Genomic DNA, 20,856 nt, shown 5'->3' on the forward strand with positions numbered 1-20,856 from the left:
GCTTGCCAGGTATCCCTGCACATCCCATGGCCATTCCCCTGCCAGCAGGGTGCACTTTGTGTGGGCAGCCCAGAGAGCCATCTGCCAGCAAACCTGAGCAGTATAAGATCTGTGAGGATGGCTGGATCAGAGTGTCACAGCAGCGAGTCCTTTCTCTTGGAAACTGGCCTTTGTGGCTCCTCCTACCATGGCTTCAGGTTACTGGCAACACAGCCTGCCACCCCAGCCCTAGGAGGGAGCTGACTTCCCAGGCTTTCTGACTGCCACCCCAGCCCTAGGAGGGAACTGGCTTCCCAGGCTTCCTGCCTGCCACCCCAGCCCTAAGAGGGAGCTGACTTCCCAGGCTTTCTGACTGCCTCTCTCCTGGGGATGTGCAGACATACACTCCTCAAACCGGTCAGGCTCAGCTATCTCCTCTTCCTTTTTCTGAACAAACACCTGCTCCACCTTGTCCTCCACCTCATCCTTCCCTAATGCTAAGATCTTCTGAAGTCTTCTCTTCTCCTTTTCCAAATCTCCTGTGAATGCCAAAGGAAACAAACATTATTATCAGCATGTCTCCTCATGGAGGAGCCTGACCACACTGCTTCCCTGCTAAGTGTGCCAGAGGAAGTGTTTCATTAATGTCAGTCCATCCCCGGCCTGTGTGCAAGCACCTTGTACACAGGTGTACAGAGCCCACCAAACCAACACCAGAGGTGTGGTTCTCATTTATGTGCTAGAAAATGATGTAGTGCTCCATTCTTACTCAAGGACTGTGCAGGTCCCTATCACCTGCCACCCCCAGCTGGCAGGCAGCAGTCAGCGAGCACTTGCAGCAGATGTTCCCTCAGAGATCCATTTCTGAAGCGTCTGTGCAGACTGAGGGCATGAGGATGTGGAGCAATTCAGCAATTCAGATACACTGCCACTGCTGGGATTGAGGCAGGCGAGGGACAGAAGGGGAAGAGAGGCTCCAGGCATCACCGTGCACTTATTAGCAATGTTTGCTGACTCACTTGTGGGCTGTGGCTTGAATTTCTCTCGGCTGTAGGCATCTCCTGCCTGGCAGACCTTGGCAGGTCGGAGAAGCGGTCTAGCTGGAAGCCTGCCCGGCTGACAGGCTGCTGCGTGGGGAACGGGCACTGGCTGTTGGCTGGATGGGGGGAATCTCTGAAGGGGCAGGGCATCTCCGCCTGGGGGACGAACCAAAAATAACAGCAAATCAAGCAGAGGAGACTCTGAATGGATGGCTCCGGGCCATTGCCAGCAGATCTACCTGTTCATCTACAGCAGCATCACAAACGAAGACCCCAGTGCCCCAGATGTCTCACCCTGGTCATTGGGCACGGCAGACTGCGGTTCAAGTCACACCATGCCGCCTTGTTTGCTGGCTGACCCGTGGAGACAGCTCACCCCGTTTGTCCCTAAGTGTCAGCAGCGGCTGTGCTGCTGCTTTAAAGCACTCGCCCATCCGAGCAGGTTGTGGGCGAATGCCGTGATGCTAAAGCTCCTCCCCACAGCCCAGCAGCGGGCAAGAGAGCCAGGGGGCCTCACTCACGTGTCACATACGCCATCAGGTATCGCTTCTGGGAATGCGTCATCTGCAACTCCTCCATCATCCCTGAAAAATACAACGTGCCGATGCAGAGGCACCCGAGCCGGGCTGGGGAGCCCGCCCGAGGGTCACCTCCCCTCACAACCCCAGCCCGAAGGGGAAGATGCGGGTTTGGGAGATTCCAGGCGGGGCGGGACCGCGGTGGGACGCTCGGCCTCGGGGCGAGGCACGGTGCGCGGGACCCCGGCGTCCCGAGCAGCTGAGCCCGGCCCCGGCCCGCTCCGCCCTTACCTCTCACTAACTCCCGCGTGCCTGTGCTGTACCGGGCCGGCCTGCCCGCCGCCGAGACCCCGCCGCAGCCCGGGATCCCCGCCGCCTCCATCGCGACGGCGGCGACCGGGCGGGCCGGGGGCGCGGGCCGGGGGAAGCGGCGGCGGTCGCCACGGCAACGGCGCAGGACCAGTTCCGGTGGCGTCACGGCAACGGCCGGAAGTTGCTGCCGGAAGTGCCGGTCAGGAGGCGCCGCCGGGCAACATGTCCGACAACGAGGACAAGTGAGAGAGAGGGAGGGAGAGAGAGAGGGGGGCGGCCGAGGGCAGGCAGGCAGGCAGGCAGGGAGGGAGGGAGGCAGGGAGGGAAGGAAGGAAGGCGGGAAGGCGGCAGCGTGTGCCGCCTCGGGGCGGGTGGGGGCGGCCCGGCCACAGGTGCGACGCGTGTGTCTCTCCCGCAGCTTTGACGGGGATGACTTCGATGATGTGGAGGAGGATGAGGGCCTGGAGGACCTGGAGAACGCGGAGGAGGTGGGTGCCCCGTGTGCAGCCTGGCCGGGCGGCTGCTGGGGCTGGGGAGGCCTCGGTGGCGGCTGAGCAGCGGCGCGGGTCTGTTTCCACCAGGAGGGACAGGAGAACGTGGAGATTCTGCCCTCGGGAGAGCGGCAGCAGGCAAACCAGAAGCGCATCACGACCCCCTACATGACCAAGTACGAGCGAGCCAGAGTCCTGGGCACTCGTGCCCTGCAGATAGCGTGAGTATTGCCCACTGTGCCCCAGCATTGCTGCAGCTGTGCCTCCCTTTACACTGATTAGTGCTTCCCTCTTCCCTTAAAAGCTCCCGGGTCTTCTGAATGCTTTGCATGACTGCTGAGCTTGTGTGTCACCACCTGGTCAACCTGAACCGCCTCTATTGCACCTGAAGTCTGTGTGTCTCTCCTTGCCTGAAACTGTGCTACTTGTGCATAAAGAGGGAGCTTTTAGTAGCCACAATGAGTTTTCCTAGATCACAGACAAAATTATTAGGAAATGGGACAAGACAGTTCTGGTTTCTGTCTTTCCTAAGAGAGCCAGCATGGACTTGGATGTTCATAACTGGTTTGTGAAAGGTAATGTTGGAGGGAGAGATAGCATGGATTTGGATGTTCATAACTGGTTTGTGAAAAGTAATGTTGGAGGGAGAGATGCTTCAAATCAGCTTCAGTTGATACCAGAGGGCTGTAGCAATTGGGAGTGAAGAAACCAACCTGAAATTCATTCTAAATTCAGTTGCACTGTGGGGAGCTATAAGTTTTAAAAAGTATTTGCAATAATAAGGCCTTATTTTTGCTAGACAATAACATTTGGAACTTACTTTAAGTGCTGTCAAGGCTGGCTGCTCATAATCCATTCACCTTTTTGGACTTGTTTTAATAATAAATATTAAAAAGTATTGTGCTTTTTGAAAAACTACCTTCTGAGAGAGATTGTTAGACAGTGGCAAGGGTTTGAGTCTCATCTTGGTTAAATCCATTTTCATAATGAGGCTTCTCTTGTGCATCATTTAGAAGCTCACAGGCAGGCAAGCTGTTCTTTGCACAGCCTGTGAAGATGTTTTGTGCGGGTTGTTTCAGCTGGTGAGAGACAAGAAAAATGGGGGTGATGAGAGGGGCCCATGCCAGGCCTCTGATCCAAAACATTCTGGTTCTGCCTCACTTGCATCTTCTATTTCCAGTGCTGAAGCCAGGCCAGCAGCAGCTCCCATGGCCTCACCCACACACAGTGTGAGCTTTCTGTGCCAGCACTGTCCACTGGGTGGGTGTAGTCACAATCCTTGGCAAAATGCTGAATTCTTTTTTCTGAGAGGTAAAATGCTCTGGTAATCCAGCCCCTCTCTTCCCCTGATCAAGGCCTGGAAGCTGTGAGCAAGTCAGAAGGTAGGAGATGTGTTGGAGTTAGGAGGCCTGCTCATTTTACAGCAGTTGCACCCTGCATTTCATTGGATTAATGTAGGACCATTCTTTTTTGCATGTTTAAGTACAGCAGAGGGTGACCAGGAGAGTGTGGATGTGACCAGTCCTTGAGCACCAGCTGGTTAGCAGAGCCCTAGGGATGGGACAAGAAGAGCATTGAAGTAAAAGTTTGGTCTGTCACCATCTGGGGGAATTTTCTTCTTGAAGTGCACAACAGAGCAAATCAGTTTTGCCAGGGTGGTGTCCCACCCTCCTGCTTTGCTGGCTGTTGCAGAGGTGACACAGGTAGGCAGGTGCTGAGCTCTTCCCCCTCTGTGTGTTTGCTCAAGTGGCTGTTGATGTTTTTCCTAGGATGTGTGCCCCTGTGATGGTGGAGCTGGAAGGAGAGACAGACCCCTTGCTCATTGCCATGAAAGAACTCAAGTAAGTCACAGATTTTGTACTGATTTCCCTAAAGCCAGCAGCCCCCTCCTCATCCCAGCATTTAGCAGTTTGTTCTAACACAGCCTTGTTTTCCCTCAATAACACTGAGCACTACAGTTGCCTTTTCCTTTTCTCACCTTGGAGTTTCTCCATAGCTGCTTTCTCCCAAACTAATTGCTCCTGCAAATGCTGATGATTAGGACTGCTCTGGACCTCTTCTACTTCTCATTCCCAGTATTCTGTGTTTCTACGATGGGATCCTAAGGTCCTCATCTTTCAGAAATTGATTTAATTCCCCAAATGGAATTGTTTTAAAGCAGCCATCTGAACACACCTCTGTTCAAATGAAGTGCTGGCATAAATTAAAATAAGGGTCAGGCAGGTAAGAATTTGTTTCCTGCACCCTTGCATGCTTGGCTTCTTGTGCTTTCCCCTGCTTACAGAAAGGTAAATCCTTTCTGACAGCAGCAGAGGCAGCTTTTGGATGAGCACTTGCAGACCCACCTTTCCACAGCAGAGCTCCCTGCTGTCCCTGCACAGTCCAGGTCACATGCAGATATCCTTCAAGCAGCTGTACTCTATTTCTGATTAAGTCCCTGTCCTTGAACAAAATTGTCCCCCTACTTCCCCGGTTTCTCAGTGCACAGAAGCTGCTCTTGCAGATTTTTTATCTGTGACAGCTGCCCTTGCCATTGCTGAAAGCTATTTAGGGGATATTCCTGTCAGATCTCCAGGCTCAGACTGAATTGCTTCTGGTCACTGCCTGTGTGTGAGCTCTGGAAAGTAAGTCAGAGTGGTGTGTCCTGTTCCATGCCAAAATTCAGTTGTAGTTCTTGGCGTCGGGGAGTTACTTTACTACTGGAAAAACAACCTCCCTGAATGTAAAGAAGTTGTGTTACTTTTCAAGTCTGATACAGTTAAAACCTGATGCCCTGGCTAGATTCCAGACTGTCTGATTATGCTTTGCTGACTTCAGTCTACTTTCATGGAGTTAAATTGTATTCAGCATTTTCTTGCTCTCTATTCAGAAGCACTGTGAGCAGATGCTGTGCTCCACCCCAGCTGTAACAGGTTTTGGTACCTGAATAGTCACTGTTGCATGTATCCTTCTTAAAATGTAACTGGTGCTCTCAGAGTGCAAATTTCTCTGTAAATACCAGTTTGCCCTGGAAGTTCTCAGAATTCTGCCACCTTTTTAGTGTCGTGTGGGGAAAAACCTTCTGTCAAACAAAGAGTGGATTTGTTCTTCAAGTCCCTTGATTTATATTTTCCCCCTATATCAGGGTTAGGTGCTTGGTGATGTCTCTTAGTGGGTTCAGACCACCAGGCTCAATTCCTGCAGGAGCATCAGAGGTCTGAGAGTTCTTTGGTGTTTGTAGTCTGAGGGTGCTGAGTGCTTTGCATCTACAAATGAGGAAAGGTTGTTGGGACTTAACTACATAATATCAAATCACTGGTGCTGCCCTCAGTTAAATCTGATGAGCTCTTTGAAGCCGCCAAGCCCCTCTCTTCCATGGCCTACTGAAGTGATACAGCAGAGATTCTGACATTTCTGTTCATCTGTCTCTTCCCTTCAGAGCACGCAAGATCCCCATAATCATCCGTCGTTACCTTCCAGATGGGAGCTATGAAGACTGGGGTGTGGATGAGTTAATTATCACAGACTGATCAGATTCCAGCTGTTTGTTTTGATTTTGCATTTCCAGGGATATTTCTAATTTTGGTTAGTGTTTGTGTAAATAAATTCTAGATCTCCCTATTTTAAATTAAATGTATTTGGGGTTTTTTGCCCTCTGATTTTCTCTTTGAGTCCTGTATGTCTGAGAGATTACTTTCTTAGCTGTCTCCACCAGTTTGGGTATTATTTTTTTCTCTGTGTGTCATGTACTGTATTAGCAAGATTATGGAGCCAAGTGCAATGCTGTTTTTTGAGCTTTCTTGCACTGTTGAAGGCCTCATCTTTTAGCTAGGCTGAAGTCTGCAGTAACTCCCTCCTCTAGCACTGCTCCTCCCTCATTACAGGACTGATACCCAATTAAACTCCTGCTGTACAGAAATGCTCTGGCAGGTACTTTGGCTTCAGAAAGACTCCAGCCTTCCACCACTGTCCCTTCTTAAAGACGGAGTGCTGAGACACCTCCATTGCTTCCCCCTAGACAGTTGGGCCTTTGTGCCCTGAACAGGTTGCTGTGGAAACCCCCAATTTCCTCTTTGGCCAGTGCTGGCTGTGGGGCTTCTCAGGAGTATCGTAGAGCAGTTCTCATCAAGCCACCTATTGTTTCCCTGCTCCCTTGCTGCTTATCAGAAGTGGGGATCCCCTTTCAGTGGCACTGCCCCAGCCGGAAGCGCGGCCGCCCCTCGCTGTCCCAGCAGCTCGGCAAGTGTGGGTTGTTGTTGCGCTTGCTCCTGGTGCAGCTGTTCTCTGACACAGTGGAACTGAGGTCCTGGGGATGGACAAGCCATCTCAGGACTGGTGATTCTTACAGTGGCACAACTGCAGCTAAATCCTAGAGTTCCTTTGATCTGTATTGTGGTGAAAGATCAGTCATCTGTCCCCTGCAGGTGCCTGCACTCTCACCTCTGATGTGCTGGGAGGTAATGTGCTCAAGTCAAGAGTTGGGTGGATGCCTTACAGTCTGCAAAGGCTTCCAGCCAGCTGAAGGTTTTCATCAGTTCACCTAGTTTTTGTTTCTTGATCTGTGTACTTCAAGATTCTTTCTCTGCATGTGGAAGATCTGAGCTTGGGCAGAACCCACCAAATCTTTCTCAATTATCTTACTAAAAAGAACTGTCAGAGGCTTTTGGTTTCTATTTTTAAAGAGAAGAAGGAGGAAGGCACACCTTACCTATGGTTTCTGCCTTATATTTTTTTGTGGTCTGGTCCAGAAAGAATATTTCTGGTTAGTTTGTGTTAAAGCTTGTGCTTATATATTAAGCGATCATTCTCCATGCTGTATGTGTGGTCGGTGCCTGCTCGTGAGCATCCATGTCACAAAGGGAGTTTATACCCACCTGCCTGGGAACTTGGCTCATGTAACAGCCATTAATGTCATTCTCTTACTGCTCCCTTTAAAAGCACCAGTCTGTCCTTCCTCTCTTGTTATGCACAGGAGGGGGCTGGTTTTGGAGGCAATAATGCAAGAGCTGAATGGGTCCCTGGGTGAAATGACAGGTCAAAGGGGATGTGGAGATGTTTGCAGGTGCATGGAGGGGGTTGACTGTGAAGAACCCAAATGCTTCCTGGTCCAGGCCATCCTTCCCAAGAAAAGGTTAATTTGCAGCAGTGTGGCCTTCAGCCTTCTCCCCCCACCCTCCATGGAATCCTTTAATCACGTTGGTGTGGTGAAATTTCAGCCCTGAAATGGTGCCTTTGTGCAGTCATTTTGGCGTCTGCCATGGAGCGCGGGGTCGTTTTCTTGTCCTTTTTTTTATTTTTTTTAAATGGCTTCTTTGTTCCCTGCCGGACTCCCCTCCCCAGCCTTGCATCTGTATCAGATACGATTAAAGGGATAGGGAAGGATGCCGGGCCAGCTCCTGCTAGGCTGCAGGAGGAGTGGTTAACCCCTCTGTTACCAGTGGTATTCTCAGTACCGTCTTACTTGCAACAACCCCCCTCTGTGAGAGGCAAATGGTTGAGGCAGAGCCCACTCACTTTCCTAATTTGCTTCTTGAAGAGCTGGAGTACTTATGTAAGATGAAGAACTTTCTTTTCCCACTCTTTTGTTCATCCAAGCTGTGTCACTTGTCTTTCCCACCCATGTGGTCAGCTGTCATATCTCTAATTCCACCATGGCTTCCCTTCCTCCCTACCTGTGCTGATTTGCTCAGCAGTGCCCTTCTGGGCTCTTCCCACAGCCTGTGATCTGAGGTATAGGTTTCTCCTCCTCTCCACGAATGGTCAGTCCTATTTTGCATGGAACTCTTTAGCTGGCATCACTATTATTAGGTTAATTAGGCCATCCTGCTGTGGATGCTCTTGGCCCTATACAGAACTATAGTGCTGTGCTTTTTAAAAAGCTTTGAACATTCCATAGTTCCTAGATGTTCTGCTTACTCTACTCGCCCATAAACTGTTTAGTGAACAGGAGGAACTCACTGCATCTGCTCACGTGCACCAGCATTGAAGCCCTTTGGAATCAACTTGTAATTGTTGGGAGTGTCTGTGGTAAATGGGCTCCTACCGTTCTGCCTTGAGAGATGTTCTTAAGCAGAGTGATACCCGCTACACTTTTTTCTTTCCAGACAAGTTCAGATACCCTCCCAGGACCTGACTATATACAGAATATCTTCTTCAACAACTGAAGAAGTGTATACATGTGTTCTGGAATATACTCTGTGTGTATGAGTGTTTGTGTTTGGGTTCTTGCTTGTGGAAGGCAAGAGGGTGAGGGGTTGAGTTTTTACCAAGAAATTAGTGGCTGCTTCCAAAATACACAAATTTGTGTATGTGGGGAAAGTTTTTTTGAAGGTGTGTCACCTGCTACCTGGTCATGAGGACCCAAGATGAGAAACCCCACATTTCTATCCTAGAGGGCATTAGCAATCACACTAAAAAATTTTTGGGTGAGACAGATGCAAAATAGTGCTCTTGATTGCATCTGCTCTATCTCAGAGGAAGCAATGTTAGTGCTTTTCTCATGGAAGAAATGGCTGCAGGTGAGGTGTAAACAGACGGTGAGCCTCATCTCCATGAAGAGTCTGGCCAGCCAGTCAGAATTGTACCTGTGTCCTCTTCCTGAGAGGCATAGGAAGGCTGTGCACAGGATCTGTGTGGTGGTGTGTGTGACCCATCATACATGTACTGGGGGAAAAAACAGGCTTGCAGGGAAGAGGTCAAAGAAACCCAGACATGTGAAAATGAAACTTATAAGTTTATTATTCCATATGTTTAATGCGAAGTTAATGGTGCTAGGATGGCACAGAGACTGAGGAAAGGGAGGTAGGGGAGGAAGGTGCTACTTGCATAAATAAGAGGACAGGGCTGGAAGAGATTACATGCGTACAGGGAGCAAACATTCTACATGATCTTTTCAAACACCACAAGGATAAGTCATCTGTAGCTAAGGGAGGCAGGAAGGGCATCTGACAGTCATATCAACAGAGGGATACAGCAGCACCCATCACAGTCCACATTTGGTTAAAGTCTCTTTCTAGACTAGCATATGCATTGGGAAGTCCCACAGCATGTCTCTGTAATCAGCTGTCAGGAATCATCTTTTCCTGTGGCAGTTTTTTTGCCAGTTCACTCCCTGGCATGACAAACCACCCCAGTCCTGGAGGTGACAAAGGAGAAGCAAGCAGACTGTCCTCAGATGTTGGACTGAAAAAGAGGTTGATCTCTAAGACATGGTTGCTTCCAGTTTGAAACCCAAAGGCAAAGAAGATTACTTTGCACCTAAATAGGCTTCTTTCATCATCCAAGATTGGGTCTGTATCTACCTTGCATAAAGCCACAGGAATATCTTTCCATTCTCAGCATAGATGGGAGGGAGGTGTTGGCTGATTGGGAGACATGATGGACGAATGAGTTCAGCCTGGGTCTGGAGTGGGAGCTCAGAGAGTACTGGAATCAACTCGAGGTGTTGGCAAGTGCATCGTAGCTTTCTTGGTGCCTCTTCATTTCATGCAGGCACTGTCAAATGTGGAAGAGCAAAGGCCAGGTTTGCTCAGAGGTCGTTTGGAGCTCTGAAGAGATTAGAAGAGACTGGGAGGCCAGAAATGCCAGACATAAATGAATGGTACAAAGTAATTTAAAAAAAGGAGGATTCACCCGTAGCACCGTAATGATTCATTGGTCCTTCCCCACCTCTCCTCCGCCTTCATAGATGAACACGCATGTGCACACAGGCTGTGATACAAGTAATGCTAAGGCTGGCCATCCTGTTCCCAAATCCCATGTACTGTTCAGGCAAGCCTTCAAACCTCCATGCTGGGAAGAGTGTGGGATTAAACAAAGACAGGAGGGTGGGGAGAGGTGGGGAGAAAAGCTAGGGTGCAGCTGTGGAAATTGGCAGGGAAGCAAGCGTAGGTTGGTCTTCCAAGGGGTTCAAGATTCATGCATGTGTGAATCTTAGGCAGGACTGCTGCACGAGGCTGATTGCAAGGAAGCCGGCCATGCCATCCTCCTTACTGCTCCTCCTGGGATGTGTCCACTGAGGCTGAGCAGCCACCCAACACCTGCAGCAGGTGACAAAATGTTGGCCATTGTGGCCTGTTGGAAAAACTTGCAAACTCCCTGGAGCAGTGTGGGAGGAGAAGGAAAGGACAGTCTCTCTCATCGTACAGTCCAGGGTGTGCACAACAAAACCCACCACAGACCAGTCACTCCATGTCTAGAATCCTCCTCATCTAGAAGGCCAAAAAGGCATTGCAAGCCAGTCATGCGGCCTGTGTGAAATTGGTAAAGGGTGAAAGGACGACAAACCTTCCTCTAGGTGGGTGTGCCAGCGAGAGCTGGGATCAAGAAAGGCACTTCTGTATGCTTGGTGGGTTCTGGTGGCTGGATGGCACTGAGTGACCTTGGAGTTCGGAGGCTCTTCTGCCTGTGCTGATTCTTCGGAGCCTTTCCGTCGCTGCTTCGGTCACTGTTCCCCATTCCCTATGGTCTGGAGAGAGTTGTGTACACGGGCTGTTCCCAATGTGTGGGGCTATGGGACTGTGGCACGGAGGGTGCAGGGTCAGAGATGGCAGTGTAAAGGGGACGTTGGGAAGGTCCCATATAGGAGAAGGCAGAGTAGAGGCCGGAGGCTTGGGTGGAATGGCTGTAGTAGGGTCCCGAGGGCTGGTGGTCCGGGTAGTCAAACTGTGGCCTGGAGATGGAGGGGAAGGCCGAGCCGTAGTGGGGCAGACTCAGGGATGTGTAAGCAATCTGGGAAGTGGAGGGCTGGTCAGTGTAATGGCTTCCAGGGGTGGACCCCTCCGTTTTCACCTGGGCCTTTGAGTCCACCACCGATGAGGTGGCAGTGGACAAGGAGACTCCGTGCTGCTTGGAGATCCAGGCAGAGTGTCCGCTGGCCGCAGCCAGGGCGCTCCCGAGGCCGTAGCCAGCAGCAGCCGCTGCTGCATAGCCCCCGACGTGGCCTGGGTGGCCGGCGTGTCCGTTGGGCGGCAGGTACTGATCGAATTCATTGACATCAAAGGTCTCCATGTTGGACATCACCTCATGGCTGATCTCCCCAATGTCCACATTTCCAAAGTCGATGTGTGGCTTTCCCCCTTCCCCCAGAGAACGCCCTTCTCGTTTGGAATCGGCTTTGCCTGCCTGCATCTCGGTCTTAGGGGTGGTAGGAGGTGTGGGGGGCCCATGGCTCTGACCTGCAATGTGAAGGATATTTTGAAAAGGAAAAAGAGAGAAGAGGTGAGTTACAGCTTTATGACTTGCTCTGTACACAACCCATCTCTGTTCTTCCCAGTATGCCAGCAGCTGTCTAGCTGGAGGCTTTCGTGGAGGTAGAAAGAAATAGATGAAACTAAATCTCTTTGTATCATTTTGTGGAAAAAAAGGGAGGATGTAACGATACCTTGCCTGACCAGAGAAATGCAAGTGCCTCTGAAACTCAGGCATGTCCCTGTACTGCTGACACCAGCAGTCTGCTGGGTCGAGAGTAAGTTGTGAGCCCCATCACTAAGGCTTTCACCACGATGACTTATCTTTTTTGAGCCTCTGGCTTGGCTGTAGTCTGTCAAGAGATTCACTGAGACCCAAGACTCACCTGAGGAGTGTTCTGGATGACCGTCGGACATAGGCGACCCTTCGCCGGGATGCCTGTGATCCAGGTGGGCATTCTTGTAGTGGGCCTGGATGGCAGCAGCCCCACCAGCCTCCCCTTCTACCTGTCCTTCACCCTCACCCTGTGTGGCCTTGCCGTTTTTCCGCCGGCGGGGCTGGTACTTGTAATCGGGATGGTCCTTCTTGTGCTGCATCCTCAGCCGCTCCGCCTCTTCAATAAAGGGCCGCTTGTCGCTTTCGTTCAGTAACCTGCAGAGACCAAGGTGGGAAAGAAGAGAAGAGGGAAAGAGTGGGGTAGGTCCCTCAGAAAAAAACACCTATGCTCAATATTGTGGGACAGGGTGTGTAAATCCAAATGCCAGGATGTTGCCCCATGGAGGGTATTCCCCAAAACAATAGGAAGATCTTGGAGTGTTTCCATGGAGACAGCAATGCTTTCCTTCTTCTCCTTAGACATTAAGCCCTGCTACTGGTTGGTGCCGGTGCTGGGTCCCCCTTCCCCACTTGTGTGATGCTTCTCACCTCAGTAAGTTCAATTTACCCTCTCTTCCACTGCCAAAAGGCGAAGTGCAGCCTTTTGTAGCTGTGTTAAATGAGGGTGGATGAGCTGCTTTTAAAAACTTCGGACAAATTAAGGGCAGTTGCAATTGTCCTTTGGACAAAGGTAGTGTACTACCTGTAGTGCTGCCTGCCCTATGTCTCTTGCTCTTCCCCAGACTGTATTTGTTAACCTCCCCCCTTCTATAGGCTTTGATCCTAGTTTGAGGCTGTATGGAGCACCAATAGGAGCAATTGATATTGGCTCCGCAGGAACCATGTAAAGCTACCTTTAGTAATTTTGCAATATTCTAAAAGGGAATTTGGAAGTTTGGAAAGGGCTAGAAACCTTAGCAGAAAGAAAATTTGGAAGGGCTAGAAACTGTATTCTATTATTCCTGGAGCTCCTGCTCACCTCAGACATGGATAACGCAAAAGGCTGAAGCACAAAGGACCAGCCTTCCTTGAACTTGGCCAAGCAGTTGAAAAAATTTAGCTGCTGTTTTGCTAGCTTTGTAGAAGTAGATGAGCCTTGGTTTCTGGATGAAAGGCACTGCAGAAATGTAAGCTCCTTGCCTGTATTCCTGCCAGATCATGGGCTGCTCTAGTTAAGGCTCTCTGAGGAAATGGTGAAATGCACAGGCAGAATGCCTCAGAGCACTTGAAGATAAGATCAAACTCATTGCTCAAGCCTTTTGCAGCATTTCAGCTGGTAGCACTTCAATTTCATATTATGATTTTCCTCCTCATATTCTTGTGACTCAAGGTCATCCTTCCTTGAATCAAAACCCAGGGCTGTCAGAAGGGACCAGTCTTCTTGTGACTGGGAACTCAAAACAGCCATTACGGATGGCAGGGCTCACAAAGAGCCAAAAAAAAATTATGCTACGTCCCCACCTTTTTCTCACCAGCAAAAGAACTACATAGGGATGGGACTGTACCAGCACCTTGCCACCCCTGAAGCCCTTAGCACTAAAATGTGACCAATTCTGTTTAGCTGTAGGCTCTGGGCAAGATATAAAGGCCTGAACTGACCTGAAAAACTCAAGATCAAGTGGAGGTATGGCTGAAGGAATATACAGGTAAATCTGGTGGGCAATCAGATTGGTCACCAGCAAGTAATGGGTTGGTCCCTAAACACCCTTTTCCCCCCTGCTCCTTGTGCATTGCCTCGGCTGGTAGATGGAAGGTGTGTGACATGGTGCTGACCTGGGTTCACTCCAGTCAGCCTGAGCAGGTTGTGGCCACACACCACATTCCTCCACTGCCTTAATCCTGGAGATTAAAGCAACTGAACCACCATGAATCCAGCACCAGCTTTCCTGTCTCCCTCCCGCCACTGTATACCACACTCACAAGTCCCAGAGAGTTCTAATCCCTCAGCCTGTGCTGCTCCAGACAGCCCTCTAAGGGTCAGCCCCCATAGGCCTTGTGGACTGGGGGCAACTTTACCTTGGCAAAATCTTCATCTTTATGGAATGTGGGATATGGAGAATAGAAGCAAAACCTGCAAAGCTCAGCCTCTGAGATCTGTCTTGTGAATCATGGAGCCATTGGAGGCTACACAGGTGTAAGATCTCTGCCCTCTGAGCTATGCTGAAGTGCCTCACCTCCTCTCCCCTTGAGAGCAGCCCGTGGGTAGTGCCACCAACAGGACAGAGGCAAGTCCACTCCCCACATCTTCTCTTCTCTCCAAGGCTGCCTGCTCCCTCCTCCCTGCCACTGGGATCAGAATTCAAATCAGCTTTAGCAAAGTGAAACTGGTGCAAGCAGGCAAAGGCCAGGAGATTTGGGGGGATTTGGATTTCACTTGCTTCCTGCCCTCCCCCTCCTGCCCCCCACGCTCTCCAGGCCATAATGCAAAGGAATCTCGCACGAGCAGAGAAGTTACGGATCACAGAGCAAAGCCCTTCATGGGGCTTATCCAAGCCCGACACCAAATGCTCACCCCTGAGTCAAGGGGAGAGCGGCAAGCACCCAGCCCCGCACTCTTGGAGGAGAAAGGAGGGCTAAAACCTTCCTGCTCGCCTCTCAGAGCCTCTCCTTCTGCCCCCTGGCATGGCACTGCTCCGTGTGCTGGGCGCCTGGCTCAGCAGCCAGAGGCCTGACCCTGGCTGGGGCTCAGCTGCCAATGGGTCAGTGCGGTGATGGGCTTGGGCACTGGGGCTGATGCAAGGTGAGAGCTGGCTGGAAGCAGAAGGCAGCTGTCCTACACATCCATGGCCCTAGATTTTGTGGGCATGAACCAATTCCCTGCGTGTTGCCACCCTCATGCAAAGATCCCTCCATCGCGGCCCTTTGCTCCTCCCTACCAAGCCTTCCTCCCCGTCTTCCTGTGCCTCCCTTGTTTTCAGCCCTGGAGGTGGTGCTGGCATTTTGGCTGGGAGTCATGCTGACATTTTCAGCAGCCAGCCTCCATTTGAGAGCTGCTCCCTGTCCCACCCTGGGAAAGGAAAGCATTCAAGGACAGATTTCATGACCGTCAAGCACAAAAATTCTCCCTTCTTTTTTAGTATGTCCCATTTGTTGTCTGCACCCATCACACACCCTAATGGATACAGACTGGGGGAGGTGGATCGGGCCATAAGCCCCCTGGCACTGTGTTTGGGGTCAGGCAGGTAAAGTGGCCATCAGAGCATATCCTGCAGCCCCTTCCAGTGAGGACGGGTGCCTGTGGAGGACATGGCGGTGCAAATTCTGGGCTTAAAAATAAATCCTGCACTGTTGCATCCTATTCTGCAGGTGCCTCTCAAGATTTCCATCCTCTTCCATCCCCACCCAGTGCTGTTTGCTGGAGATGTGTTTGTTTTAATGATGGTCTGCAGGAAGTCCGTGTGGTCACCAGCCTTTGCCTCTAACCCACCCTTTATCTGTATAAGCTCAGAACAGCCAACATTTTCCCAAGTAACGAGCTATGGCAGTAGGGTTCCAGTGGCCACCTTTGCAAGGACATTCATCAAAAGTTTGAGGCTAAGCCATGCAGAAAAATCCTGTCTGCTTGCAGCTGTACCCATGTGTAGGAGCTATACTTGGGGGACAGTGCAGATCAGGCAGTGGGAACCTCAGCAGAAGAAGCCCAGCCATACCATGGCTGGAAGGCATGGGCTACTATCCTGGTAACATTTGGGCCACCTCCCCTGGAGTTTTGTGGTTGATATTTCTCCCCAGCCTCACAGAAATACACACATATATGGCCAGAGATTGACTGTAGCCATAACCCAGCTTGCTGCATTGTGTGATCTCCGTAGGGGCTGGCACAGCTTGGAGATCCTCAGCATGCACGAGGAGAGGAGACGTTCAAGAGAAGCACCCAGGTGGCAAACTCAGCAGCTTACAACAACCCCAGGCCTGACCCTGTAAGCTTCTCATCTGAGCTTCCTGCCTGTGTTGTGCCCTAAGAAACACACAGGGACCTTGACCATTGTCTGGCAGCAGTGGCCTGCTGCTCTGGGTGCCATGTGGCCAGCAGCGGGAGCCATGTCCTGGAAGCAGGGAGGCATTTGGGTGTGTGACTGTGGCTGTGGGCTGGGGGCTCCCTCTCCCTGTGCTCTGAATGCAATTCCTGTGGAGGTTTCACTGCTCTGCTATATTTTCAAGGAAAATACAGTGCCTGGTGAGAGACATCCTTGCTCTAAAATCTGGCAACATTTTGCAGTAAAGGAATGATATCTTGAAATCAACATTTTGGGAACAAAAAGAGTAGGTCCCCCCCACACACCCCTTTTCAACACAGCTTTACAATCCAGAGGCTGGCAGCAGAGTCCCAGGTGAAAGCAAGTGCTGTGGTAAAGGGAAAGTAGAGGAGATCCAAGCAGGAAAGAAGATCAGATGAGACATTCACAATCAATGCTCTGCCTTTGACTTCCCAAGGAAATCCCTTTGCTGGGGTTACGTTAGACACTCAGGAGTCACAGTAAACAGGCTAACATAGCAGAGGGAGAATCTAATGCCCAAGGGTTCGTTCCTTGCGAGCTAGGCTGTTTGAAGCTAGGAATGAATAGCTGCTTCAGAGAGGGTGTTTTGAAGCTTCTGCTTCAAAAAATGTGTCTTGGCTCATCCAAAACTGAGGGCTTTCTCTATGAAAGATGTCAGGATGTGAGAATGAGAGGGCTGTTTGCATGAGCCTTGGTTTGCCTTGATTGGCGTGAGGCAGGGGACTGTGCTGGGGACTTGTGGCAGAAAGTAACAGGTTGGTGGGGTTATCAGCAGAGAGCGTCCGACGGGAAGGGTGCGGCACAGCCAGCCTGACACGTTTGGCTTTGGCACAACGGCTCTCTGCACACTCCTGGGCTGGCTGCACTCGATGAGAGCAGCCTATGGATCTGCTGGAGGAAGAAGGCGAGGCTACTCAAAGGACCCAGGATCTGCACAAAGTGAAAATAGCTGCTCAAACTGGTGGTGCCAAAGAACAAGTGTATGTGTGCTAGTGAGAAGGGAAGGCATCTCTCTGCAAAGGAAGATGGGGTTTGTTTGAGCCAGCATATTCCAAGAGAGCCTGCTAAGGCTGGAACTCTTGCAGGTCTCTTCCTCTCTGCTAAGCCTCAACCCCTATTTCTACCAGTCTCTCCTTGTCCATCTTACTGCACCTGCATGGCCTGCCAAAAGTGGGACCGTCCTAGGAAGGATGGGTGTCAGGCTCTGACTGCCTGTCTCCTTTCCCCTGACCTTCCTCCTCAGCTATAAATCCCTCTGCTTTGTGGCACTGCCCGGAAAAGAAACCCTGTTGGTGCTGGGATCTGAGTTCAGACAGGCTTGAGGCAGCCACCTGTGACTTAGCTCTTAAGTCTTGAGCTCAGCCAGTTTACTGCTGCTGCACAACTGAGCCCTACAGGGAGGGTGAGCCAAGAAAACAAGATCTCCCCAGGCAGTCAGGCAGGGAGGACCAGAATGAGAGTGTCCTCATCAGAAACAATAGGGAAACTTAGTAGGAAACAAATGGAAAGGGCTGCTGCTCAGGGCAGAGGTGAGCTCTGCTGAGGAAACTTTCCCTACATCCAACCACCACTCTTGCTCCAGTCAACAACTGCACCTCCTGTGAGGGGGCTCACTGTACAGAAGTCCCCTCGAGAGACACCCCTTCCATCCTTCCACATGACCACACAGTCCTCTTGAGTTCACCTGCAGACCTCAGCCCTCCCACCCCACATTCACCGCTCTCCCTTACCTCCAGAGCTTCCCCAAGGTCTTACTGAGCTCGGCGTTGTGCAGGTGCGGGTACTGGTCAGCCAGTTTCCTCCGGGCAGCCTGTGCCCACACCATGAAGGCATTCATGGGCCTCTTGACGTGGGGTTTGCTCTTGTTACTTCCATTGACCCGGACTGGCATGGGAACCAGGGTCCAGTCATAGCCACTCAGCACCTGGCTGACTGCCTCACGGATGCACACCGGGAACTTGTCATCGTCCGCCTCCGAGTCCTGCTGCTCCTTCTTCACCTTCCCCATCTCACCATTCCCAGAGCCAGTGAGGTGCGGAGAGTTGTCTGATGCCATGGAGGGTCCTGGGGAGAGGCAGTGGTGGTCTTCAGAGCCCACTGGGCTCATCTCCACCTCCGAAAGGTCTTGGTCGTCAGCCATCGTTGCTCTCAAGCTTTCCCTCTTCCTTCTTGCTGTCCTTCTTCTCACTGGGGAGGGAAGGGAGGAAGACAAAAACAAAGGAAAGAAAAGAAAAAAAGGGGAAAAGAGAGAAAATGAGAAGCAACCACCAAATCTGAAAGGGACTCCAAGATCCCTGAAGAACTGACCACGAGACAGGGGCTGCTCAATTAAAGTGCACGCAACGCAATTGCCGTGCACACCACAGAACCCGTGATCAGTGGGGGTGGGGATGGGTCGGGGCCCCTGATTAATTGGGATATTGCTCCCTATCTCTGCAATCGTGTGGAGCTGGCATGTGGGGAAGGACCTGCAGCAAGAGGTATAATGAAAGTTGAGGACCTGAAAGAGGAGAGACATGCACCATTCTGCCTGGGCACAGCATCCCACAGAGGAGTGGAATGTGGAAGAGAGCCACCAAACTTGGAGGGGAAGTGCCTCTTTATTTCAAAGACATACAGTGAAATGTCTGGAGGGAGGCACGGGAGGGGAAGCACCAGCAGTCTGTCTATAATCCAGAAGGGACTGATACCCCAGGTGCCAGGGAGCCTGAGCGGGTGGCACCACCATGCAGAGAACCAGCCCAGGCCCGGGCTCCACACCCAGAGACACCGATCCCAGCTGTGAGAAAGTGCTTCTGTGGGGACATCTCTTCCCTCACTCTCCTCTCACTGCTGATAATCCAAAGGCTTAAAATACATCTACGCTCCATCCACACACACCCTCCAGTATATGTGTGTATGCATATGCATGCTCACAGTCATGTATCTGCATCTGTATCTGTATCTTATCTGTATCTGTATCTTATCTGTATCTGTATCTGTAACTATCCAGACAAAAACACAACCAGATTTAACTTTGAGACAAGTCATAACTTTGGGTTGCCTGTCCCACACACTCTGCCTTTCTCCTTCCGTCTGCAGTCACCTCTAAAAGTCCCTGCTGCTGTGCAGCAGTTCCCCCCTAAGAAAAAAAACACTGTAAAAATAAAGGCCTCTCTATCCTCCCCATCTAGAAATTAAAAAAAAAAAAAGTAGAAGAAGAAAGAAATTTAAAAAAAAAAAAAAAGTGATGGAAAAGCATGCCTCTGGCTTAACTGGAAAAAAAAAAAAAAAAGCCAGTGCATAGCAAGAGCTGCTGTCCCTCTAGTTTCAGAGGGAAACACAGACTCTTGTTTGGAAAAATGAAGAAAGTAAGAGAAAGTAGAGGGGAAAAAAGCACGAACGAAAGCCTGCACGTGTGAAAGTGAGCTCAGGTAGGAAAACTTACATTGCTGGCCGGTGTGCCGGGCAAATCCTGCAGGGCTGTGATCCCAATAGCCCCCCTGCTCTCTCTCCAGCCCCAGCGGTGTCGGGGCGCGCAGCACGGGGAGGCTCTCAAGCGAGTGCCATTCCTGGAGGGAGGCTTGGTTTTTACTAATACCCCGGCTGGATGTCTCTAGCTGGCTTTGCTGCTTAGCACCGGGGGAGGGAAGGGCGGAAGGTGGAGCCAAGCACTCCTCAGAGCCAGAGTACGGTCGGCCAGGGACGGCGGGGAGGGGACACAGGCCGCCCCCCACCCCACCTCTGCCACCAGTACATTCCCTGTTTTCCATGGTGCCAGCTTCTTCATGGGAATTGTTGGCATTGCTGCTCTCAGTGGCATGGCCACCCCAGAGTTGGTGCTGGAGGATTCAACCCTGGCAGGTTGGGGTGGTGGGATGCTGGAAGGGGTGTGGGTGGTTTGGGGAGAAGGGTGTGCATCCTCAGGATGGGGGTCCCTCTCCTTCTCCCTGATATCATGGTTACTCCTGAAGGATCTAGCACTCCCCATGTGCTAAATGAGTCCCTAGTCCTCATCACAGAGTCGCATGAGGATTCCTCTATGCTGAAACAAGTTGTCCTGGGACCCTGGGGTCAAGGCACTGTGAAAAGGTGTACAGATACAGATACAGATACAGACCTGTATCTGCAAGGTAGGGAAGGGGATGCAGGGGATCAGAGGTGTTCTGAGGGTGGAGAACATCAGGTCCAGGGAAAATTCCATGCTGCTGGACAGTGGATACCAGTTTGAGCTTTCTTAAAATTTTTTTACTCTAGGGGTGGGCTCCGTGGGATCTTGCCAAGATAAGCAGGCTCTGCTTCCTCCAGCAAGCTGAGCTGCTCCTATAGGCAAGCATGGTCTCACAAGGAAAGTGGGATTTCCTAATGAGAAGGACTCTCACCCTCATTCTTGCTGCTTGTGCACTGGGACATGTAATAGATCTCAGCTCTCAATGGTTTAGAAAGTTCTCCCTCACATCTTCGTTTTCCGACTCACTTTCCTTCCCACATGCCTCTGGTTGTTGGTTTCTTTAATTTCTTTTGTTACCAGGGCTCATATAGACCAACACCAACTCTGTAACCATGAAAAGTCACCCACAAAATTTCTGATGATCTCCTATGGTGGCAATGAGATAAATGAGCTCCTGCCCCAGCTCCCTGCTGCAGACCCAACCTAAAGACATTTCAGTGCTAAGTCAGAAAATACAAAGAGATTAATGCCTATGACCCAGGCAAACAGCTTGGAGGGATTTCAAGAACATTTTCAACTCCTATAACAGATATTCACTCTCCAGAAGCTTTGTGTTAGAAAGACCCAGAAAACCATTGGCTGGCACCACAGGAACTGGAACCACTGGAACTATGAGGTGCCACAGGAAAACCCTGCAAACTGTCTGACAGCTTAGGGCTGTTTCCCTGCATGCCTGGTGTTGCCTGGAGTAAATAAAGCACTGAAACCATAGGGGGCTGCAGGGAAAACCTCACTAAATCCCAGTGAGAAGCCTTTACTGAACAG

At 50.9% G+C, this 20,856-nt stretch overlaps 3 protein-coding genes across 4 annotated transcripts in view; 1 reads left to right on the forward strand and 2 right to left on the reverse strand.

Moving 5' to 3' along the window:
- C4H22orf23 (chromosome 4 C22orf23 homolog) overlaps positions 1 to 1,963 on the reverse strand; it is a 5,442-nt gene extending 3,479 nt beyond the window's left edge. The window contains exons 1-4 of the mRNA XM_005488603.3: positions 1,829 to 1,963; positions 1,541 to 1,603; positions 999 to 1,175; positions 384 to 518 (exon numbers count right to left, since the gene is read on the reverse strand). Coding sequence (XP_005488660.1) covers positions 384 to 518; positions 999 to 1,175; positions 1,541 to 1,603; positions 1,829 to 1,919 — 466 coding nt within the window. The 5' untranslated portion in view covers positions 1,920 to 1,963. The remainder of the gene's footprint in view (positions 1 to 383; positions 519 to 998; positions 1,176 to 1,540; positions 1,604 to 1,828) is intronic.
- Positions 1,935 to 5,990, forward strand: POLR2F (RNA polymerase II, I and III subunit F). Its single transcript, XM_005488602.4, has 5 exons — positions 1,935 to 2,091; positions 2,268 to 2,337; positions 2,431 to 2,561; positions 4,110 to 4,181; positions 5,759 to 5,990. Exons 1-5 carry the CDS (start codon positions 2,072 to 2,074, stop codon positions 5,847 to 5,849), a joined length of 384 nt encoding a protein of 127 aa, XP_005488659.1. The 5' UTR covers positions 1,935 to 2,071; the 3' UTR covers positions 5,850 to 5,990.
- Positions 5,991 to 9,033: 3,043 nt separating this feature from the next.
- On the reverse strand, positions 9,034 to 19,504 carry SOX10 (SRY-box transcription factor 10). 2 transcript variants are annotated; one of them, XM_005488604.4, is made up of 4 exons: positions 19,309 to 19,504; positions 17,612 to 18,068; positions 11,894 to 12,159; positions 9,034 to 11,495 (listed from the first exon to the last, which is right to left on the reverse strand). In XM_005488604.4, exons 2-4 carry the CDS (start codon positions 18,019 to 18,021, stop codon positions 10,780 to 10,782), a joined length of 1,392 nt encoding a protein of 463 aa, XP_005488661.3. In that variant the 5' UTR covers positions 18,022 to 18,068; positions 19,309 to 19,504; the 3' UTR covers positions 9,034 to 10,779. The 2 variants fall into 2 exon arrangements, with proteins under 2 accessions (XP_005488661.3, XP_074395472.1); XM_074539371.1 differs by lacking the exon at positions 19,309 to 19,504 and adding an exon at positions 18,382 to 18,510.
- Positions 19,505 to 20,856: the final 1,352 nt, after the last annotated feature.

This window comes from Zonotrichia albicollis, chromosome 4, assembly GCF_047830755.1.
Source record: "Zonotrichia albicollis isolate bZonAlb1 chromosome 4, bZonAlb1.hap1, whole genome shotgun sequence".
Taxonomy (NCBI): Eukaryota; Metazoa; Chordata; class Aves; order Passeriformes; family Passerellidae; genus Zonotrichia; species Zonotrichia albicollis.